Source organism: Callospermophilus lateralis, chromosome 7 (genome assembly GCF_048772815.1).
Source record: "Callospermophilus lateralis isolate mCalLat2 chromosome 7, mCalLat2.hap1, whole genome shotgun sequence".
Taxonomy (NCBI): domain Eukaryota; kingdom Metazoa; phylum Chordata; class Mammalia; order Rodentia; family Sciuridae; genus Callospermophilus; species Callospermophilus lateralis.
In genome coordinates this window covers 141878457-141901381 of record NC_135311.1, presented here as the reverse complement: position 1 = coordinate 141901381, position 22925 = coordinate 141878457, and the positions used below count along the sequence as shown (strand labels likewise).

The 22925-nt window shown below is 64.3% G+C and overlaps 1 protein-coding gene across 1 annotated transcript in view; it reads right to left on the bottom strand.

Moving 5' to 3' along the window:
* The window catches only part of Megf6 (multiple EGF like domains 6), a 97080-nt gene that overhangs the window by 65678 nt on the left and 8477 nt on the right, over window positions 1-22925 (bottom strand). The window contains exon 3 of the mRNA XM_076862675.2: window positions 19532-19641. Coding sequence (XP_076718790.2) covers window positions 19532-19641 — 110 coding nt within the window. The remainder of the gene's footprint in view (window positions 1-19531; window positions 19642-22925) is intronic.

The following is a 22925-nucleotide window of genomic DNA, read 5'->3' as shown; positions in this document are numbered from 1 at the left end:
ATGGATACCGTGGAGGGGCAAGCTTCCCCTGCTACTCCTGGCTCCCACGAGACGCCCCTGGGCAGCAGCTCCCCTGCAGCTGGCAACAGCTGGAGGCCATCTGGGAGGCCACGGGCCCCTGGCTGCCACCTCCACCCCTCACCGTACCAGGTTGTTATCAGCTGGCCTCTCCTCGTGATGTTGCACAGACCCGGGCGCAGCCGGGCACCGAAGGCCAGGCCCTGCTCTGGAATGCCTGGAGCCAGGACCAGGAGCAGAGTGGGACGTGCACGCCAGCTCCCTCCCCGCCGCTCCTCGTTAATTATCCTGCTGGAGGCCAGAGCACAGCACGCGCCCCCAGAATCCTAAAAGCCAGCGGTCAGCAGGCTGCCTGGAATTTGCCTCCCTGAACAGCTACAGCTCTGGGTGGCCATTACTTGGGTAGAGTGGACAGGAGATGCCAGCCAAACTCGGGCCAAGGCCAACAACAGGAGCAGCTCACAGGCCATTCTGGAAATCACTGGCATCTTCTTTCTGGAAGGATCCTGCGGCTGTGAGCCCCGGCCAACCATAGTGGCTGGAGGTGGCAGCCCTGCCTGAGGGTCAGCCACAAGCAGGTGCAGGCAGGCCCAGAGACCTGGGTGGGGGCCTCAGCTTCAGGGCGGGGCCTGCAGAGCTGGGAAGCAGCTGGGGCTCAGTCACTACTCAGTGCTCACTGAGCGTGCTCCATACTACGTCCCCTCTGATGCTCACAATGGCCTCCTGTTTCCCAGGGAGGAAACAGAGACATGGCAAAGGCCGTCCCCCACACCCAGGTCCTGGGCAGGATTTAGTGTCATATCACCCAGGGATGCCACACCAGCAGCTGGGGCACCTGGGACCTGTTGCTGTCCTGTGACAGCTGGCAAGCTGGTGCCAACCTCACACCTAGCATCCCACCAGGGCCGAGGGTCAGAGATATGAGCAGGACCTGCCACAACGCATCTTGAAGCCCAGTCTCTCTGGACGGCACACAGGGCAGAGCCATCCCCATCTACAGGACTCACCCAGCCCCAGAACTGGTCCCTTCACAGGACCCCTCTGAGTCCCCTGCCCAGGACTGGCACCAAGGTGGACTCAAGGAAGGCGAAGGGCTGGGACTACAGGGACCTCGGTGACACCCCCAGCGACTGCCCTCTGGGGTCTGCTACAGCTGGACTCGGGGCCTCTGTGGTGCACACAGCAGGGTTCGGGTGATGAAGCCCCTGGTCTTCCCTGGCTGGGGCCAATTCTACTGGCAGCTGAGACCCTCCAGCAGACCAGCCTGGGCTCATCTCGCCTGGGGCTGCTGCCCGAGGCCCCCTCACGGCACCGCCATGATGCAGGACAGGGTCCACTCAGATGAGGATCCCCAGGCCTGGGACCAGGCAGCCCCCTCCACGCTCACTCTGCCATGGGCTGCACCCTGCTGAGCCCTAAGCTGCCTGCCTGGCACAGCCAGTGTGAGGGGCGGGAAGTGACCCCGCTGTCCAGGACACTGGCCTCTACAGTGAGCACCCACTGTGAAGGGGTGACCCAGGCCTCCAGGGGCTCAAACCTGCAGAGGCACTCTTGCTGGGGTTCAGCAGCCGGCCCAGGCACCTCAGGGGGCCTGAAGAGGCCACCCCTCTGGCTGGAGCCGCACAGTGGAGCCCAAAGAGCGCTGGCTCAGACCAGCAGGTGGGCTCACACGTGGCTGGGGGTCCTCGGAGGAGCCGTGGACACTCCTGACTTCCCGAGGGCAGGGGCCCATTGCCACACCTGAGGGGCCGACTCCAGGTGAGGAGGACACACACCTCCGTCCCCTCCCTAGCCCTTCCAGCCACCCTGCCCTGACCTGGGTGCCCGCCTGCCTGTGCCCTGTGACGTCAGTGTCCTTCGGCCCCCCGGGACAGCAGGCTTCCCCGTGTTGACCAGCACCTCAGGGACAGACACTGTCCTCCACTGTGCCTTCTAAAGCCCGGGGCTGGGGCTGGACTCTGCCACAGAGGAAGCCTGAGCCTCGAGGGTCTGAGAGCTGGCAGGGAGAGTAGCCGAGGCATCTCCACACGGCGCCCGGCCGCCTCCGGGCCCCTAGGCCGTGCCCAGCCTTTCCTCTGCTCAGAATAGAGTGCTCTCCCTCAGCCTGGCCAGCGGGAGCTGCTAAATCCGGCAGCACGGCTTCTTGGCGGGTGGGCAGAGGCTGGGCTTCATGGAAAAGGTCTGCCAGAGGCCAGAGGCCTGGGTGTGGCCCCTCTGCCCCAAACACTCCCAGAGAGTGCCCCTGCAGCCACGTCACCTGTTAGGGCAGGACGGGCCGGGACCCAGCACGAGGACCTGGCCACGCAGTGCTCCCAACTCTCCAGGCTCCTCCGCCCCCCCACGAGCCCCAGCCCAGCACCATGACACCCAGGCAGCAGGGGGCTCAGTGTGCCCAGCTGTGAGATGGAACAAGAGCCTGTCCCAGTGGCACACACCCAGGCTGCCCTGTCATCCAGGGAGTGTTGCTGGCCCCAAGGGCCATGGACAGGATGCTGTGGCCGAGGCCAAGGCACAGCTGGGGGGGAACTGTCCAGTCAGATCACCTGGAGAAGAGGCTGAGGCCCAGGGGGACCTGAGCCTGGGGCAGCCCCAGGGCCAAGGGGGCCTCAACCTCCTCTGAAGACTCCCGAGCCTCGGTCGCTGCTGGACCACTGTCCCGCCACCTGAGCCGCCCACTCACCAATGCCAGGAAGTGGGATGAGCTCACGACACCCCTACCCGCCAGGCCTGGGAGACCGCTTCTCAGTGACCCTGCTGTGATTATGTCATTAAAAGACCACCCATCCCTGAAGCCGGCCCCGGGAGAGGCCACAGCCCACTGTGCACAGAGCCAGGCCAGGCTGGACTAGCCATTCTGGAGAGAGACAGAGGCGCTCTGTGGGTGGCAGGCGACGGGGACAAACCTGGTGATTAAACGACTCACTGGACCAACATGGATATCCTCCCACAGCCAGCCCCTGGAGAGGGCTGGGGGCTCTGGGGGGGGCTGCATTCTCCCAGGCTGCCTGCTAGCCACCTGGGCCCAGCCAGGGGGACCTGCAGCAGCCACACCTGCCTAACCCACCTCCCGCCAGGAGGGACCAAGGCCAGAGTCAAAGCCACCGTCCCCTCCATGCCACTCCATCTCAGGCACACACGGCTGCCGTCCCAGGCAGCAGGGGCCACGGAGGCTCCTCCAGGGTGCGGAGACTAGAGGACAGCCATGTGTAGATACGCAGGGGCCATGGCCACACTGTCCCCCCGGGCAGGCAGGCAGAGCGAGGGACAGCTCTAGCTCCTCTGTGGCAGAGGGGGACACAGCGGGCTGTGGCTCGGTGGGGGTTTACATCACCCAGAAAGGCCCTGACCTGAGGGCCGCCAGACTGAGGCTGAAGCCAGGAAGGGTCAGGGCCAGGGGCCAGGTCCTCCGAGGAGCAGAGCCCAACACCTGAGTCCAGAGCCGGTCTCCTCTGCCCACGGCCACCCCACTCTCAGGGTCCTGCACCACACGACGCCCCTGTCCTCGAGATGCCCGTCACCCATTTCCCAGCAGCCCACGACTGCACACTGTGGCCTGGCCCACCCTCCCCAGCACAAAACCTCCACACCAGCTCGGAGCCCTGACAGGAGGTGGGCCCAGGACCACTGTCAGCCCCTCCAAGTGCCCAAATGGCCACTGCAAATGCTCTGGGTACTCTGCTCGGGGAACCTAGCCTTCAACAGACTGGGGGCAGGAATCGCCCAGGCCTGGGCCCCCTGCCTGGGAGCCAGGGAGCAAGACCCCAGGCCGAGTCCTCCCCAGGTGCACCAGCCCTCCCCGCGCATGCTGGGACCCCTCCCCAACCAAACACAAAGCCTCCCACCCTCGCCGAGGGCCACAGTCCCGGGGTGGCAGGGTCTGCTCCAGGCCTGGTGGAGGCTGGTGGCGGGCGAGGTCGGACTCACCCTCAGACACAGCACAGCACTGAGGGAGCTGGCAGGAGGCTTTCTCTCCACGGAGCCATTATTCCAGCCCAGAAACAGCCGCCCTCGAGTCACGGCCAGGGGCTCCAGCCCTCACCCCCGGGGCTCTGCTCCCTGGCCTGGCTGCAGGGCCCCACCAGCTGCCACAGTCGCCTAGTCTAGCCCCTGCCACGGGGATGCCCACCACCCGCTTCCTGCTCGGGCAGGGAAACCAGCTCCCCAAGGGGGGAGGATCAAGGCCCCAGGACAGAGTGGGAGCAGAGGCTGCAGGCAGGACCACTCCTGTTAGGTGGGGTGCGGTGGGACAGAGAAGCAGCACCCAGGGCACTTGCCAGGCCAGCAGAGGTGGCCCCCGCCACATCCCACCCAGAGTGGCTGGGACCCCGAATCCCTGGCTGAACCTGCCCCTCCAGCCCAGCCCTGCAAGTCCAAACCCCTTCTCTCTCCCATCCCCCTGCTCCTGCCCCCATCTGGAACTTGGCCTGATCCCCACCCACCGCCTTCCCTTCCCTTCCACAGGCCTACTCCTCCAGGAAGTCCTCAGGACCCCCACACTGACCAGCCTCCTGGGCCCGGGAATGAGGGCCCGGCACTTCTGTGTGGAACCGCCTCAGAGCCCCACACTGCCTGCCCGATTTACAGGGGAGGACACTGAGGCACAGCCTGCTCACATCCCACAAGGTCGGCTGAGATAGACATGGGAGATGACCCGTCGTCACGGTCACAACTTGTAGCCAAAAGACCACCATGACAGCGGGACTGTGACCTGAAGTTCGTCCGGCCTGTCCTGTCCTTGAAGACTCAACGCAGCCGGCCCTGCAGAGCACAGCTCACCTGCAGGTTCTGGGGTGGGGCTGGGGCACCTGCCTGCTCTCAGGAGTGGCACACAGCAGGGCTCCAGTGTGCAGGCAGGACAAAGCCAGATTTCTGGCTGGCGAAGACCCTCCTGGCGGGTCGGAGGAACGGGGGTTTGGAGGGGATCCTGGAGGCCTATGAGGGGCAGGGTGCCCAGTTTGACACTCAAGATGCTAACCTGCGGAGTACAGGCTGGCTGTCCTGCAGAGAGGCCACAGGGAGCTGTGCCTCACCCAGGTGCAGGGTCCCGTGTGTGGTCATCCCAAGAACCAGCTCAGCCCTGTGTCCACCTCGGTGGCCCATCTAGAACTTCCTCATCACGGTCAGAACCACAGACCCCTTCCTGACCCTTCCAACAGGCCAGCACTGGGCTCATCTCCACCGGCGCACCTCCTGCCGCAAAACAGGGGGCCCAGGGCCCCAGAGGCTGAGTAGGCCACCCTGTCACCAAGGCACCAGAGCTAGTCCTGGACAATTGAGCTGCAGGCCATGCCCGGGGCGGTCCCTCCACCTCCTCCTGGGGGGAGCTCTGCTGCAGGCCGTGCCCGGCATCTGACCACCCGGCACAGGCTCTGCTTTGTGCTCCAGAGGCCTCCGGGCAGTGGGTGGGTCCTGACTTGGGTGGGGAGAAGGAGGGCCCTGAGCTGGGGGGGGGGGGGCGCGCCGGGGCTCCCTCCCTGCCTACTCCCCACAGTCACCAACTGAGACCCCTCCTCCCTCCCCCACTCTTTGGTCCAAATGAAAGAATTTGGGGGAACCAGAAAAACATGGCTTTTACTTTCAAAACTGGAACCAATTATAATTGTGGGGTTAGTTAAATACTCCCAACTGGGCCTGAGCCCAGGTCTGCGGTGCCCAAGCCCCCGCTGGGGAGCGTGGCGGGAACGGTGGGAGGTTTGGGTGGGAGGTTTGGGTGCCCCGGCGCCCCTGGATCAGCCCCACAAGCCCAGCCCTGCATACCCCACCCCTTTTCCTAAGAGAGAGGGCGGCCACTCTCCCACTGCTCTGCCCCCTCTGTGGCCACTCTCCTGGGAAGCCCACCTCAGAGGGCCACAGTGGTCATGGGTCCTCCTGGTGCAGATGCCCTGCCCCTCTCACCTCCAAATCTCCAGATCTCAGGGGCCCCACCCTGACCAAGGCTCAGCCCCCGCTGGAAGGTTCCAAGCAGGCCTCTCTTGGGCCCCGGCTCTCTGCTCAGGAAGAGTGGCCTCCCTTACCTCAGTGTGTTCTCCCAGGAAATGGACGAAGCCAGGTGACAGAGCTGGAGAGAGCCAGGCAGGCGTCAGAGCCACAGGGCTTCCCTCCCCAGCAGCAACCACCCTGCGACCAGGAGCAGGCACCAAGTTCAGGGACCCTGAGTCTGCGACACTCAGCCCCACCCCCGAATGCGACCTCTGTGCCCGCTCAGAGGGGCTGTCCTGACCCCAGGCCACACAGATCCTCCTGCTGGACGCCCAGGCCGCTCCCCACAGGACGCTGAGCCCTCAGTAGACGCCAAGTCCCCCCACCAGGTGCCTAAACAAAGAGCCGCTGCGAGCCCTGGTACCCTCTGGTACCCAGGAGGCCACATGTCAGCGTCTCTGGGACGGGGAGGCTGCTCAGGGTGAAGGAAGCCCTGGCCAGCAGGGCTCAGAGCTGGGCAGAGGAGAGGAGGGGGCTGGGGATGGTGGAAAGCAGCCCTGAGGGAAAGGTCAGGGGCCCTCACCCCTCCCAGAGGACATGACCAGGGCAGATCAAACCGCCAGGTCACCACCTCGCCTTCTGCCCACAACCCTGCCCTGCACCCCCAAGGCAGCTCCCAGGGGTAGCCCCCGCCAACCCCCAGCCCCACCCCTCTCCAGCCCGACAGCCCTGGTGTTTCCCCAAAGCTGGAGGCAAGAGCACGCACCCCAAAGAGACAACTGGACAGAGGAGCAGAAAGGCCCGAGGGGCCTGCACCACCCGGGCCACAGGCAGGACTCCCAGGAGTGAGGTGGGCTCCGAGTCCCTGGTCCTGCTGCACCCTGCCTGCCACTGGGCAGGGGTGGCACCTGGGACCTGCCCACAGAGGGACTGGCCAAGGCCAGGAAGCTGAGGCCTCCGGCAGCAACGAGCCAGGGGACCCCCCCCCCCCCGCAGCACTTAGAGCCTTTCAACCACAGAGAAGAGCCACCTGCTGCCCAGAGCCCAGGAGCAGCAGCAGAGGCCCCAGACCCCAGGCTTCCCACAGTGCTAAGTGCCCCAGGACCTCTCCAGAACCCTGTCCTGGGCCAGATACTCAGAGGAGGTCATCAGGAGTGTCACACAAAGGGAGTGAGTGAGGTCACCTTCACCAACATGGGGACCTCTGATTTCCTTCCAGCTTCCCAGGACTTTCCTCCAGAGGGGAATCCTGGGGCGAGCAGTTGAGCCTCCTCACACTGTGCCCTGGCATGCAGCGGGAAGGACCCGCGTGCCCACCCAGAAAGCAGCCCAGCACACGGGAGCCGGCAGGTCCAGGCTCCAGGCCTGCGGAGCTGGGGGGCAGAGAGTTGGCAGAGCAGGAGGCTGAGGCAGAGCAGAGCCACGCTTCAGTGGCCCAAGGGGCCTGGGACGCCTGTTGGCGGAGGCTCTTCTGACACTTTCCGACCAGGCCCTGCAGGACTTCTCTTTAGAAGGTCCGTCGCCCTGCGGCCTGCTTGCAGCCCTTGCCCCTGCTTTCACCACCAGCACTCCCTGACCACGGGCACCTGTGCTGCAGCCCGGTTTTCATGGTCTGTCTGGGCTTGCGGTCAGTGGCATGCCGCGGTCCATTCACCCGTCATCTCACCTTGGCTGGGAACAGGCATCCCCATCTTTCAACAGTACGACAGTGAGGGCTCTGGTGGGGGGCGGTGCCACCCAGGCCGGGCCCCGTCCCCACTACTCGCCACCCTTCTCTGGGCCCTGCATTCTTGTCACGTGGCTGGACAGGGTGGGCTCCGAGACCAGGTGGTGCAGAGGTATCTGCTGGGGGCCGCTCCTCCTCCCACCTTCCCCAGTCAGGCTGCAGAGAGCCAGGAGAGGGGATCAGCAGAGGACCCCAGGAGAATGCCCACCTGTCCAGTCCCCAACTTCCCACCCCTCCACCCACCAGCTGGCCGCAGGTGCGAGAAGGCACTCCACTCACCGTACTGACAGCGGGGACCCTGGAAGCCTCGGGGACAGTGGCATAGTTGAGCTGAGCCTGGCACACAGCGGCCACCATTAAAACAGAGCCCAGAAGTGCATTCAGCTGCAGAGAGGACAAGAGACCATGAGGGTGGGGCAGCCCCAGGGACCGGCCAGCACACAGTCCCAGAGGACCCCTCCCCGGGAAGTCCCCCTCCGGCTCCAATTCTGTCCTCTGCTTCCGAGAGACTGGGCTCCATTCCCGCCCTGCCCTGCAGGGAGATGGGGAGGGGGCAAGGCCTGGAGCCCGGACAGAGAGGAAAGCCTCCTCCACACCCCCCTGAGCCTGCGACGGCCACAGGCTGCAGCCCTGGCCCAGCCTAGGGTCACTAGCCCCAGCCCACTGTCTTGGGTCACACATAGCCGCTACCCCAGAGCTGGCCCCATCCCAAGGAGGGACCCTCTTTGGATATCCCCACACTCCAGAGTGCAGGGTGGGGTGGAAAGGCTGTGCCCCCACCCCCATGGGATGCTCGCTGGGCAAGTGGACACTCCAAATGGTGAGTGAACACCCTCACCCCTGGGGCCTCCTGCCGGGAGTGAGGAGGGACGCACTCTACAGAGGAGGGCCCTCCTGCAGCCAGGGGAGCACCCCAGCACACCCGGAGCACAGCAGAGCCGGCCAGGGAAATGAGCAGCTGTCCACACGTCTCCCCTGCCCCATCCCCTTGCTCCCACCCCAGCAGGTCAGGCACACGGTCCAGGCAGCCCTCGGGACCAGGCACTGTCTAATGAGGAGACAGAGGCTCAGAGCCATTCAGTATGTGGCCCCAGGACACACAGCAAGGTGTGAGCAGGGCCCAGGCCAATGCCCAGACCCAAGCCTCTTCAACTGAAGTGCTGGGTCAGGAGGACCACCTGGGTTGCCACTGGGTGGAGACCCCTCCCCCAGTCCATAACCACCCTCCACCACAGAAAGGTCCCAAAGGACCCTCCCTCCCCAGGCCCCTCAAGGCCCAGCCTTCCACACCCACCTGGCCTCCTCCTCCCTCCAGTCCAAGGCCTGCAGCCTAAGGCCGTGTCCAAGGGGGACAGGGGGGCCCACAGGGGAACTGGGACATGGGAAGAAGCCCACAGTGACCCCAACACACATGGGGACAGGGTGCTGGGGCGCCAGGGCCCATGTGGCAGGAAAGCATCAGTGCCCAAGGCTCTGTGACCTGGAGAAAGGCCATCCATGCCTGCTCTTCCCCAGGAGGGCCTCCACTGCCCAGAGACCACAGAGCCCAGCAGCCAAGATGGCCACCCTTGGCAGGAAGCAGGTGCAGTTCCGGGGCCCAACCCTGGGGCTCTGCCCTGTCTATGCTCATCCTGGGCTCAGTGCCCTGCCTGTGTCCAGTTCTGACCAAGGGACAGAGGTGGGGGCAAAGAGGTCAACTGGCCATCAGGCCCCTTTCCCTCCCAGGCTGGGCATTCACTTCCAAGGTGGGGCATCCTGTCCCCGCAGGCTGGGTCGCACCTCCCTCTTCTCAGGCCCCCCTAAGGGGGTCTGTGCCCGCTCTGTGTCCTCAAAGTTCCCATCACACTGGACAGCACAGGGACAGCAGCTGCCCCTCAGGAGGAACGTGATGCCTGGAGCACACCCGAGGGACTGCTCCGGCCTCGGACCTCAGTGCAGGCGGGAAGTGTGGCCTGCTCCGTGAGCTCGGGGTGGAACACGCGGGGCAGAGAATAGGCACCGCAGCAGCAAAGGAACCCTGGACCAGGAGGCCCAGCCCCAGAGGCTGCGGAGCGAGGACCTGCTTCACTCCTGACGTGCCGGTTTCTGGAACACCCATGAATCCCGTGAATGCCAGGTGGTGGCTGGGGACCTTCCCTTGTGACTGCTGGCTTGGAGGAGCTGCTCCCACTGGACCTCAGGGGCCCCGGGAGAAGCTGTCTGAAATGCAAGGCCAGGCAGAGGGGACCTGGGCCCACAGCACCACGGGTCCTGCAGCTACCAAGGGGCCCTGTCCCCTGAGGGCCGGGCAGGTGGAGGGAAGGCTAAGGCCGGGGGGAGGACATGCACGGCAGGGGGACTTCCTCCAGTGACCAACTGTCCACTCATCTCCAGCGCCTCCCTCAATTCCCCACGGTCCCTGAACCTGGGCCAGTGCCTGGGCGGTCCAGGTCAGCTTAGGGTCCAAGACCTGCTCAGGTCCCAGCCCTGATACTCTGTCACCCGTGTTTTCACCTCTGCAAGCCTCAGTTTACCCTTCTGAAAAATGACAATGTAAAGGAGATGGCCCGGTATTGCTCCAGCCAGGCCTGGCCCACATGCGTCTGGTGAGCCCACACTTTGGCTAGGGTGACCACCGGGGACCCCACAGGCGGCTCTGATGAAAGCGGAGTCACCTATGGGTAGACAGAGGTGTGGGGTCCTGGATGGCAACAGGTGGCACTGATGCAGGGTGACTTACAGACCCGGCTGAACCAGGAGGGACCCATTGCCCAGCACGGCCTGTGTCAGGAGTGAGCTCTGATGCCCACACCAAAGCCAGCTTTCCAAGGGCCCCTTGGTGGGACAGGAAGGCCCACTTCACAGGGGCTGGGAGAAGGGGCCAGAGCGAGGCAGGACCCAGGGACACCGCTGCCAGCCCCAGGACTGGATCTGTGTCCTGTGGACACAGAGGGCCCACTTCAGCAGGCAGTGACGACGACCGGCCCCAGCTCCCGCCTGCTGCTCCCACCAGCTTGAGGGGCGCTGCCCGCGCCAGCCAAGGAGGAGCTGGGGGGGGGTCTCGCTGTGCCCCAGGGCGTTCTGAGCAGGGCAAGAGCCCAGCAGGTGCATCTTCCTCCAGGGTCCCTCCAACCACCAGCAGAGGTTAGAGCTAGACTGACCAGGCTCCACCTGCCCAGACCCCGCCCGCCAGCCACACAGGGAAGGCACAGGGATGGCGGCACAACACTGGGGCGTGAAGGCCGAGACCAGCCTGGGAGGTGAGAACCAGGCTCCACCAGGGGCGCGGACCTGGCGGGCTCAGGGCAACGCAGCTCAGGAGGCCTCGCACACCTTCCTGGGAGCCGAGGAAGACGCCCCGAGTCCCCATGCCTCTGGGCTCCTCACAGCCAGTTTAGAAAGCAGAGACTGCACACCCAGAACCTTCCAGAAAGAAGGCCCCTGTGGCACTCAGGATCACCCTGCATCCAAGGCCACTGTCATCTTCTCTCCCATATCCTGTGCTCCCCACTGCAGCCCCGGGCAAGCTGTCCCTGTCACTGCGACCCCAGAGCCTCCGGTGACCAAAACCCAACATAATCAACACCTGGTCAGGGCTGGAGGTGAGCTCAGAGGAGAGCACTGGCCTTCGAGCACTGGCCCTGGGTGCCACCAGCCTGCAAAGACAAGCCGCCTGGCTAGACAGACAAGTGACAGCCCCCCATGCCCACTGAGGCCACCAAGTAAGTCCCCAGGACTGTACCTGAGATGGCAACAGCACAGAATTCTGGGTAGACCCCAAGCACCAGGAAGTGCTAAGGAGGTGATAAGGCCACTGCCCCGAGCGTGCCCTGGACAGATGGCTCTGGACAGGTCCCAGCTGCAGGGCTGGGGTTGGAAAGGAGAAGCTCTGGGTGGGTGAGCGCACAGGACTGTCTGTGGGTGTGGGAACGCGTGGGCTGAGTGTGACTGTGAGTGTGCAGACCCTGTGCCTCTACGGATGAGTGAACACAGGAGTGTGAGCCTGTGGCTGAGCGCGTCTGTGCAGAACCGTGAGCACGTTTGAGTGGGCGTGCAATGGCAGGAGCATCTTAGCTTAAACGTGTGCATACGTGTGTGAGTACAGTGTGCACAGGTCAGTGCGAGGCAGTGTGTGGCACGAGCTCGCAGGTGGATGGCAGGGTCAGGGACAGGAGAGAGCAAGCTGCCAGGCTCAGGCCCGCAGAGCCAGGCTAAAACCTGCAGCTGGGAGACGCGGGGGCTGCTGGGGACAGTGACGAGAGCAGAGGTCACCGTGCAACACAGGGCCCTCTGGGCTTGTGGACCCTGCACTGTGTCCGCATGGAGGAAGGGAGGCCCAGGACCTGGGATCGGGCTGACGGACGTGTGGCCAGATCGGAAGAGGAAAAGCCAAGGACAGGGGCAGGAAAGCAGAGGGCAGCCGGGCCCTCCTGGGCCTTCCTGCAGCCCCTCCAGCAGCCGGCCAACCAGGCCCAACGGGACACAGTGGAGGGTGCGGCTGCCAGGCCCTGGGTGTCCCAGGAGAGGAGGAAGACCTGCAGGGCCCACCTGCCTGGTGGACTGACAGCTGCACTACAGGCTGCTGGGTGCTGGGCCCCTTCCAGGTCAGCATCCAGCAACCATGGCTCTCATCCCTCTTGTCAACCCACCTGTGGGCAAGGTCCCAGGCACCTGTGGGCAAGGTCCCCTCCTGGGTCCCTCAATGACGGCCTTCCTATTCTGCTCTGTGGATGAGAAGGCCTTGCAGGTGACAAATTTTTCAAAGAAGGTGTGGCCTCTTCCTGGACAGCCCAGCAGCCCTCAAGCACCAAGACCAGGACCAGCCATGAGGAGATCGGGGCAGTGACACTACAGTGTCCTTCCCAGCTATGGTCTCCTGACCACAGAGCTGAAGGCCAGGCTGGCCCAAGTCACCATGCTGAGCACATACAGGGGACCGGGCACCAAGACGCAGCCTTCTCAGAGGTAGAGACACTCCCAGAGTCCATGCCACTCCGTCGGCAGATCCAGGAACACGCCCTCCCCCACTCCCAGCCAACTGGGTCAAGCCATCCCCTCTCAGCAGGTCCCTCCACCCAAGCTCTGGACAGTTCTCATGAGGACTCGGGCACTGCGCCCCGGTGGGTTGTGTCCTGCAGAGATGCCTACCTGCCTGGGACACTAGGCTAGGACCTCGCTTGAAAATGGGGCTTTTGTAGATGAGATTGACATCAAGATGGAGAAGAGGACATGTCAGGTTAGGGTGGACCCTGAATCCAATAAGTGTCCTTACATAAACAAAAAGAGGACACCCAGAGTAGAAGGCCACCAAAGGCAGGGGCAGAGGGAGCCAGGAGGGCCAGAGAGCCTGGGAGCTGGGGACACAGGAAGACGGTCCCCTACAGCCTCTGCGGGAGCACGGCCTGCAGGCCTTGACTTCAGGCTTCTGCGGCCAGCACTGCAAGGGCCCAGCTTGTGGTCACTGCTGAGGTGGCCACAGGGAACCGTCCTCCACCCTGGCCTTACCACACCCTCCTGCCCGGCTGCCTCTGCCCAACTCCTGTCTCTCACCTTCCGTTCCCTGCCAGGACCTCCTCCCCAGCTCGCGCCCATGCTCGCCTCCTCAGGGCTTTCCTGGGGCTCTTACCTGCGGCAGGGAACTACCCCCCCAGGCCTGGCACCGCCCGACCTCGGCCCAGGGCCTCGCCTCCCCGTGTTTCTCACCACACGTGAGGGGCGCGCTCCCCTGCTTTGATTGGTTGCTTCCGCGTCTTCCTTTTTGAGAAGGCCCCGGGGTTTGGGGGATACACTAGCTAGTCTGTCTCAGGACGCCACAGTGAGTGTTGGCACATCAAGGACCTGAGAAGTCCTGCAAAATGACTTAACTCTGCTCCTTGAACAGCGCACAGGACAGGACTCCCCTCACGGCCTCTCCACACCAGTCCTGAAGCCCTCCGCAGGCTCCACCTCCGGGCCTCCTCAGTGGACCTCGCTGCAGGGCTGAGTCCAGCCCAGGAAGGGAGGTAGAGGGGCCGTAGGTCTTTCCGGTTCCCCATCCCTGTGTGTCCAGCTCAGGGTCGGCGGCGCAGAGGGACTGGGGAATCGGCTGCTCCCTGCCAGGCACCTGGGCGGCCACGCTGCCCATTCCCCGTCTTCAGGGAGGCCGCCCAGGTGGAGGGTCCTGCCAGGACCCAGGTGGCAACAGCTGGAACATGGGGGGGGGGGGGCTATGCAAACCATGTCACCCGACTGGATGAGGGTGGGGGCCAGAGGACCTCTGAGCAGAAAGGACTCGCCCCCGCGGTGGCACACGCCTGCTGCCACGGGGCTCTCAGGAAGCCCCAACGTGGAGCCCACACCCAATACCCCACCCCCCACTTCTCTCTCTGGTCACCTCCGACACCAGTGCTGGAACTGGTCTGGGAGAAACTGCTGGCGATTAGCGGCTTCCTGCCATTCTCTCCGGGCTAGGGTCCCGTCATACTCTCCTTGCTCTCCTACACAACACGTGGCTCCCACGCCCACCCTCTGGCCTGACGCGTCCTCCAGCCAGTTTCCAGGTCACACCGGCAAGGAAATTTCACAATGGCTGTGAGGCGGGGTGTCAGCAGCTCGGGGTACCCTGCCCTTCCCCTGCTGGCAGGGTCTGCAGGGGTGACAGAAATGAGGAGAGGCCCAGGTGCCTCTCCTGCAGGCCGAGGGTGCTGGGGAGCTCCGTGGCATGGGAACCGGGAGGGGACCAGGGGCAGTCACTTACACTGTCACCTGACGCCAGGGAACTCGAGCCCCCACAGGACCACGGGCTCCAAGCACTGCTGGGACCCCAAGACTTCCCCCCAAGACGGAGTCCCTTGGTCTGAGCCCCACCTGCCCCGTCCTCCGTGCACGAGGCCCTCAGGGGGGACACTCCAGAGCTGGAGCAGGGCTTCCCAGGGGCTCTGGCCCCTCAGAGGCTCCGCCCACCTAGCAGTTCCCCCAGAGCTGCTGGGGAGACCCCGCGGGCTCTGAGCTTGGCCAAGCCCTCGGGGCCAGAGCGAGGAAATACCCCCAAGCCACCCAGCAGTGAGCGGCATGGTGGCAACCCCACACCTGGCCGTGGAGGGCACAGCTCCTCACAAATCCTGCCCACAGAGCCCTCAGCCAAGGGACCCTGCAGCCAGGGGTCCCCCACCCCTAACAGTTGTCCTGCAGCCCTGCTGGCGGGGGCCAGACCTCCTTGTGCAGAGCTGCTTCAGTGGGTACCAGGCACCAGCACCACAGGAAAGCTCCACGTGGCTGCCATTCAGCCCGTGCCTGAGTTGGGTGTTGTCACACCCATGTCACAAGCCCAATCTCAGTGCCAAGCCCAGGACCCAGCTGTGGTCTCCTCTCTGCACTGCTTTCCTCACATAGGGGGGTGCCCAGCTCAGCAATGGACGCTTGCCCCGTGCTCTTGCCTGGGCCAGGCCAGGGTCATAGCCCTGCCATGGCTCTCCTGTGGGACCCAGAGAAGCCCCCAGCCCTGCCTGGCCCAGACACTTCACAAGCAGGACCTGGAGAGAGGGCAGAGCAGTGACCACAGGCCTGCAGTTCATGGCAGGAAGCCCACTGCCCAGGCAGGGGCAGTTTGAAAGGCCCTTTGCAGTCTTTTTGACAGCTGCACTGGAGGCCCCACAGCTCACAGAGCTCCGAAACCCCAGCCGTCCAACCAGCCTCCCACAGGTCCATCTGCTGACCCAACTCAGCACTCACCTCTCTGACTGTCTGGGGCTCCCAGCTGGCATCTGGACATTTGTGCCATCCCCAGATACTCCCCCAGCCCAACTGGCCTCATCAGCCTGGGTCACTCCCTGGCCACAGGATAGGCACCTGCTTGGGTCTGCCACCCACCAGACTGTGGACTCACCATGGGCAGGTGCTGCCCTGCCAGGTCCTCATGACTCCACAACACGTGAGGGAAGCAGGGGAAACCGAGGGAACCAGAGAGTGGGTGGGTGGGCGAGTGGGTGGGTGGGTGGGCGAGTGAGTGGGAGAGTGGGCAAGTGGGTAAGTGGGCGAGTGGGTGAGTGGGTGGGTGGGCAAGTGGGTGAGTGGGCGAGTGGGTGGGAGAGTGAGTGAGTGGGTAAGTGGGCGAGTGGGCGGGTGGGTGAGTGGGTGAGTGGGTGAGTGGGTGGGTGAGTGGGTGAGTGGGTAAGTGAGTGAGTGGGCGGATGGGTGAGTGGGTGGGTGGGTGAGTGAGGGGTGAGTGGGCGAGTGGGTGGGTGGGTGGGTGGGTGGGTGAGAGGGTGACTGGGTGGGTGAGTGGGTGAGTGAGTGGGTGGGTGGGCGAGTGGGTGAGTGGGTGGGTGGGCGAGTGAGAGGGTGACTGGGTGGGTGGGTAAGTGGGCGAGTGGGCGGGTGGGTGAGTGGGTGAGTGGGTGGGTGAGTGGGTGAGTGGGTGGATGGGTGAGTGAGTGAGTGAGTGGGTGAGAGGGTGAGTGAGTGAGTGGGTGGGTGGGTGAGAGGGTGACTGGGTGGGTGAGTGGGTGAGTGAGTGGGTGAGTGGGTGAGTGGGTGGGTGGGTGAGTGAGAGGGTGACTGGGTGGGTGTGTGGGTGGGTGAGTGGGTGAGTGGCTGGGTGGGTGAGTGAGTGGGTGAGTGGGCGAGTGGGCGGGTGGGTGAGTGGGTGAGTGGGTGGGTGAGTGGGTGAGTGGGTGGATGGGTGAGTGAGTGGGTGAGTGGGTGAGTGGGTGAGTGAGTGAGTGGGTGAGTGGGTGGGTGGGTGGGTGAGAGGGTGACTGGGTGGGTGAGTGGGTGAGTGAGTGGGTGAGTGGGTGAGTGGGTGGGTGGGTGAGTGAGAGGGTGACTGGGTGGGTGTGTGGGTGGGTGAGTGGGTGAGTGGGTGGGTGAGTGAGTGGGTGGATGAGTGAGTGAGTGGGTGAGTGGGTGAGTGGGTGAGTGGGTGGGTGAGTGGGTGAGTGGGTGGGTGAGTGGGTGGGTGAGTGGGTGAGTGGGTGGGTGAGTGGGTGGGTGAGTGGGTGAGTGTGGTGGGTGAGTGAGTGAGTGGGTGGGTGAGTGAGTGGGTGAGTGGGTGAGAGGGTGAGTGAGTGGGTGAGTGGGTGGGTGAGTGAGTGGGTGGATGAGTGAGTGAGTGGGTGAGTGAGTGAGTGGGTGAGTGGGTGAGTGAGTGGGTGAGTGAGTGAGTGGGTGGGTGAGTGAGTGGGTGAGTGGGTGAGAGGGTGAGTGAGTGAGTGGGTGAGTGGGTGGGTGGGCGAGTGGGTGGGTGGGTGGGCGAGTGAGTGGGAGAGTGGGCGAGTGGGTAAGTGGGCGAGTGGGCGGGTGGGTGAGTGGGTGAGTGGGTGGGTGAGTGGGTGAGTGGGTGGATGGGTGAGTGAGTGGGTGAGTGGGTGAGTGGGTGAGTGAGTGAGTGAGTGGGTGGGTGGGTGAGAGGGTGACTGGGTGGGTGAGTGGGTGAGTGAGTGGGTGAGTGGGTGAGTGGGTGGGTGGGTGAGTGAGAGGGTGACTGGGTGGGTGTGTGGGTGGGTGAGTGGGTGAGTGGGTGGGTGAGTGAGTGGGTGGATGAGTGAGTGAGTGGGTGAGTGGGTGAGTGGGTGAGTGGGTGAGTGAGTGGGTGAGTGAGTGGGCGAGTGGGTGGGTGAGTGGGTGAGTGGGTGGGTGAGTGAGTGGGTGAGTGGGTGAGTGGGTGGGTGAGTGAGTGGGTGGATGAGTGAGTGAGTGGGTGAGTGGGTGAGTGGGTGAGTGGGTGAGTGAGTGGGTGAGTGGGTGAGTGAGTGGGCGAGTGGGTGGGTGAGTGGGTGAGTGAGTGGGTGGGTGGGTGGGTGAGTGAGTGAGTGGGTGGGTGGGTGGGTGGGTGAGTGGGTGAGGGGGCGAGTGAGCGGGTGAGCGGGTGAGCAGGTGAGCGAGTGGGTGAGCGGGTGAGTGGGTGGGTGAGTGAGTGGGTGGATGAGTGGGTGAGTGGGTGAGTGGGTGAGTGGGTGGGTGAGAGTGAATGGGTGAGTGAGTGAGTGAGTGAGTAGATGAGTTAGTGAGTGAGTGAATGGGTGTAGTGAGAGAGTGAGTGAGTGGATGGTGAGTGAGTGAGTGAGCGTGTAAATAGGTGATTGAACAAACAAGGAATGGACACAGGTCACCACAGAACGTGCTGGAGCCCCCCAACTCTGGGCGGGGACTAGCCCAGCGAGCCCCCTGCCGTCTGAACCCTCCTGCTCCCCTTCCCCAGCCTCTCACTCTGGGGCCCAACCCCTGGGTGAGTGGGGAGAGGTTGGAGAAGCTGGATCACGTGGCTGGCCTGGGATTACTCAAACAAACAAAATGAAACACGTAAATAAGTCAACCCTGCACTAAAAATGAACTTCAAAACAAACAACTAGAGAGCCCAGCTCCAGGTGGGTACCCCGCGGCGTCACGTCCCACGTGACAAGAGACAGCAGCGCAGCCCAGCAGCCAAGACCCACCTGCTGCCCCACTGCCCAGCCCAGCTCCTCCACTGCTGCGGCCAAGCTGCCTGGGAGGATCTGCAGAGACCCCTCCCCTGAGGGCACGGGGTGATGTCCCTGAGCAGTGGCCACTGCCAGCACCACGCCCACTGGAGCCTGAGGGTCCCATGTGGGGGAGAGTGCTCCACAGCTGGTGCAGACAGGCCAGCAGGACCCTGGGGACACACCCAGAGCTCATGCCAGACAAAGGGACAGGAGAGAGGGACACAGTCAGTAGGACCTGCCACACCAACCCCAGGATGGCCTCACTTTCCCAGAAAGCCAGCACCTGCCCGGCCTGCAGTAGGGGTTGGCCCTGGCCCCTTCTGCCTCCACCCCTGACCTTGGTTGGTCACTCCAGACAGGTGAAAAGCAACCTTCCCCTGACCCAGCAGGGGGCCCAGGGGACACCAGTGGCTAGCACTGCCCTGCACACCCCGCTTCCTCTGCCACCCCTGCCTCTGCCCCAGGGCCGTCATCAGTGCCCCTCTGGCCTAAGAGCCCGGCTCAGAGCAGAGCGGGGGCCTTCAGCTTTGAGGTCTGTCCCCTCTAAACAGACCCCTGTGTTCCTCCAGGCAGAGACGGTCCGGCGTGATCAGAGAGCCAGAGAGAAGTGCCCGCGACTATCCCCCAGGCTGGGACCCCGCCCCCTGGCTCGGGGGAGCTGGCCAGTGTCCCACCCTGTCCCGTCCCCTGGAGTCAGCCACTGCTCCCTCCTTCCTTTGCTCATGTCCTGGACAGTGACTCACTTCCCTCCTGGAAAACACCCCGTCCCTTCCCTTCCCTTTATCCTGCTGGCGCTGGGCTCAGGACCAGTGGCTGTGTCCCCAGGAGGGGACTCAAGAAACCCAGGAGCCACGGCCCGCGAACCTTCACCTCCCAGCCACCCCACAACCTCCCAGAGGAGGGTGGCTGACTCCTCACCCAGTCAGCTTCACCTGCCAGGGCACCTGCCCCACACCCACCTGCCTGTCCCCTGACCCCATGCCAGCAGGCCGGGAACCCTTCCCACATGGTCCCTGTGGTCAGTCCTACAGCCACAAGCCGCATCCTTTCACAAACCAGGCTTCAGAGCCGCGGGTCTCAGAGGACGCGATCCTGGGCCCAGCCTGCTCTCAGCCCCAGCCACCCGTCCTGATGTCCGAGGCTGCACAGCACCTGAGCCACGCTGGACGCACGGGGCTGCCCACACCTGTGCCACAGCCACAGCCCTCCCTGGCCATGCTCCTGCCAGCTGCAGTGCTGAGAGTCGCTGCTCCGATTTTCTCTGTCACCTCCCTTTAACAGCCCCTGGCAAGTCGAGCTGCTGGACCAGTGACCCTGGTGCTGTGGGGAGTTGTACCCAGTGCAGAAGACCCCGGCCTGCAGCCCCAGGGCCAAAGCCGGGAGGGCACCCGCCAGACAGGCCTCTGCAGTGTCTGCTGGGCGGCAGGAGCAGAGGGACAAGCGCACTCACCTGAGAGGCAGCCCTCCTGACCCGGCTGCTGGCTCCATCCCGGGCAGCACCGGAACACTGTGCGGGCCTCCGCAGCATACACCTGCCTGTAGCCTGTGTAGTAGACGGTTCTGGAACAGAAGGAAGGACACATTGGCCACTGCAGAGCAGCACACCGTGGCTCCCTCCACACCCCGGAGACTGGCTCCCACGTGGCCCAGGTGGGGTGGCTGCTGCCTACACCCATGTGCCCCTGCGGCCGGGTCAGGGTGCAGCGTGCAGGAGGAGCCGTGCGGAGCCAGCAGCAGTCTCAGGCTGCACTCTTCCTGTCCCGGGCTACCCCACTCCCTCTGCCCGGCCCCCCAACTCCCACGGTGGGCCTGCTCCAAGCTGGGGTCAGGTTCCCACCTGGCCCACGGCCCGGTCTCAGCTCTGAGCCAGGCTGGGAGGACGGCGATTCAGAGTGGATGCGCCCAGCCTAGCGGGGATGGCTTTTGGAGTAAGCTTCATGCCTAAGGGGCCCAGGGCTGGATGGCTGGTCCAAGGTGGTACCAGGCGTCCTTCCTGAGGGGTGACCCTGCTCTTGGCCCTCCCCCACCCAAACAGCCTAGAGCTGCAGTCAGCAAGGCCCCTCCCAGGCCATCTGCCCCGTCCACTCCAATGCCGCCTCTTGCTGCTGGTACTGGGTTGAACAGTGTTCCCCAAACTCACGTCCACCTGGAACAGGGCTTGATTCAGAAATAAGGTCTTTGCTTAACCCTTACTTAGTTAAGATGAGGCCGTACTAGATTGGAATGGACCCTAACCTCCTGGTGTCCTTACGAACACACAGGGAGCAGCCGTGTGAAGTAGAGGGTGTGATCCAGCAGCCGCAGCCCGAGAACCGCAAGAGGCTAGGACAGGGGCCCCTCCATCTCTCCAGGGGCAACCAGCCCTGCCCACACCTGGCCGGGGACTCCAGGCCTCCTGAACAGCGAGAGGACAAATTCCTGGTGCTTTAAGCCACCTGGTTTGTCATGGCTTGGTGTAGGAGCCCCAGGAAACACAGGGGCTCAGAGCTTGGCACACACCCCAGATCCTGTGGCTGAGAGGCCTTTGTGCTCACAGTGACGGAACCGGGCCGGAGAGACAGACAGAGAGACAGGTACAGAGAGACTGAGAGACAGGAAAGAGCAGCCAAGGAAGGACGATGGGAGGCCCAGCCCCAGCACAGCACCCACTCCAGTCCCCCATGGTCCACAGGGACGGCATCCAGGACAGCCAACAGCTACTGTGCTGGGGCCCTCGAGCCTCGGGGAGCGGCCAGGCAGCCTGAGTTGTCGCCTCCAAGTGACAGACCACCTCCTTACTGGGGCTGGCGCATGGGAAGCAGAGTTGGCCCAGGCCCCAGGCCCAACAAACAAACAGGGCGGGGGCCACTTCCTGGATGCACACGTCCACGCCAGGCACTGCACTCGGGGGTGCTGGGAGCGCCTTGCACAACACCTTGGCCCGACATGAAACCACTCGCCTGCGCACAAACCCACCAGCGGCAAACGACATGGAGCAGAGCCTGAGCGCACGCCTTGCAGTATAAACAGCATGGCTGCCGCAGGGCCAGGGTACAAGCTGCTCTTCCCGGCCACGGGTCATCCAATCCCATGGCCCCTAAAGGAAGGACCCTGGGAGAGGAACAGTCAGCCCCTGAGGACTGATCCCCGTTCCCCTGCAGCCAGTGCCACCGGGAGCTGATTCCCACAAGGCTGGGGTCAGGGGACAAGGCTGCTGGGAGGGAGGCCCAGTGGAGCCACAGCTGCAGGGTCTGGGCCTGGCAGGAGCAGGGCCAGCTCCGTGCTGAGGGCCACGGGTCGCCCTCCTTCCTCTGGAGGACCTCGCTCCTCTCTCGCGGCTTCATGCAGCCTGAGCGGCCTGCACTGGCTCTCGGGTTTGCTGGGGAAGGCCCTGTACGCTGGCGGGATGCCAGGTGCCAGCGCAGCCTTACCTGTTCTGGGCCAGGCCAGGCGCCCTGTCACCCACATGGTCCTGCCCGCGGCCAGGCACAGACTCGACAGCCCAGACCCAGACACAGAGCCAACTCCTGCCCAGAGGGTGCAGGAGCCACCAGGTAACAGTCACTAGGGGAGCCTGTGTGTGGCCGATGATCCTTACCCCAGCTCAACCAGACGGGGAAACTGAGGCCCCCACGGCCCTGAACCTGGCCTAAGCATGTGGACACAGAGTCTGTCCTGTGACCCCTGGCCCTGGTGGCCACCCCCAAAGAGTTGGAGAGGAGGTGCCCTTGTCTGTCCAGGGAAGCTGGGGTGCAGCTGGTGTGGGGGGGACACTGCTGGCCCTCACATCCACCCAGCCCCTTTGCAACCTGCTCAACAAACCAGGGAATTCTCTGCACAGAACTGTCAGAGCGACAAGGGCTAGAGGCCAGGCCGCAGGGGCAGGGCCCTGGGGCCCAACAGGTGGTGGCCGTCGCCCGCAGGCAGAGCCCACACCTGGGGCCCGTTGGCCTCACAGTGTCTGTAGCACTGTCACCTGTCACTGGCTCATCCAGTGGCCTGACAATCATCCCTGGCCCAGGCATGAGGCCATGGGGCAGCAGAGCCAGGTCCCCAGGCTGAGGGACGTGCGTGGCGCTTGCCTGCCAACACCAAGGCCAGGCAAGGTCCCCATCACCTGGTCCCAGCTGAGGGAAGCGCCTGCCAGGCCAGGCCAAACCCAGGCCCAGAGGTGCTCCTAGAGCTGGGGCCGGACTGAGGCCAGCTCTGCTGCCCACCATGGCCAGGCCTCCCTGCTGGGCTTTCACCATACTCCCCACCCTGCTGCTCCCGGCCCCCGGCAGCCTCCAAGCCTTAGTGACCCCCAAGAGAGATGCGGGGACATGAGGACGTCCGCTGGTCTCCTAGAGGTGGAGGAGGGCTTCACAGAGGCACCTCTGAGTGGGCAGACTGTAGGCCTCGCTGCCAGAGCTCGGGCGCGGAGCCAGGCCCCAGGCTAAGGCTTCAGCCCTGCCACTGACTCCGGGAAGCCACGGCCCAGGGCCCAAACCCAGGGCCCTGGTTTCCCCAGATCAAAGCGCTCACTGCCTGCCTTTTAGGGACTGAAGAAACACAGCCTGGCTGTCCTAGATGCCCACACAGCTGCCAGGGAGCCAGATGACACAGGGGGTCCCCCAGCCGGCTGTGGGGACAGCTCCTGCCCTCTCCCTGCCGCAGACACTCGGCTTCCCTGCCCTGCTCTGTGCCCAGCAGCTGGGAAGGCCACTCCAGGGCACCGCCGATACGCGCCTGTGGCATGAGGTGCTGTCCCCACACATGTGGGTCAGCTCAAGAGCTGAAACAGCAAGTAGGGCGGGAGGGTGACAAAGCCCACAGCCTGGCACTGGCTCCTGTCAGCCCACTCAGTGCCCACGCTGCTCAGGGAC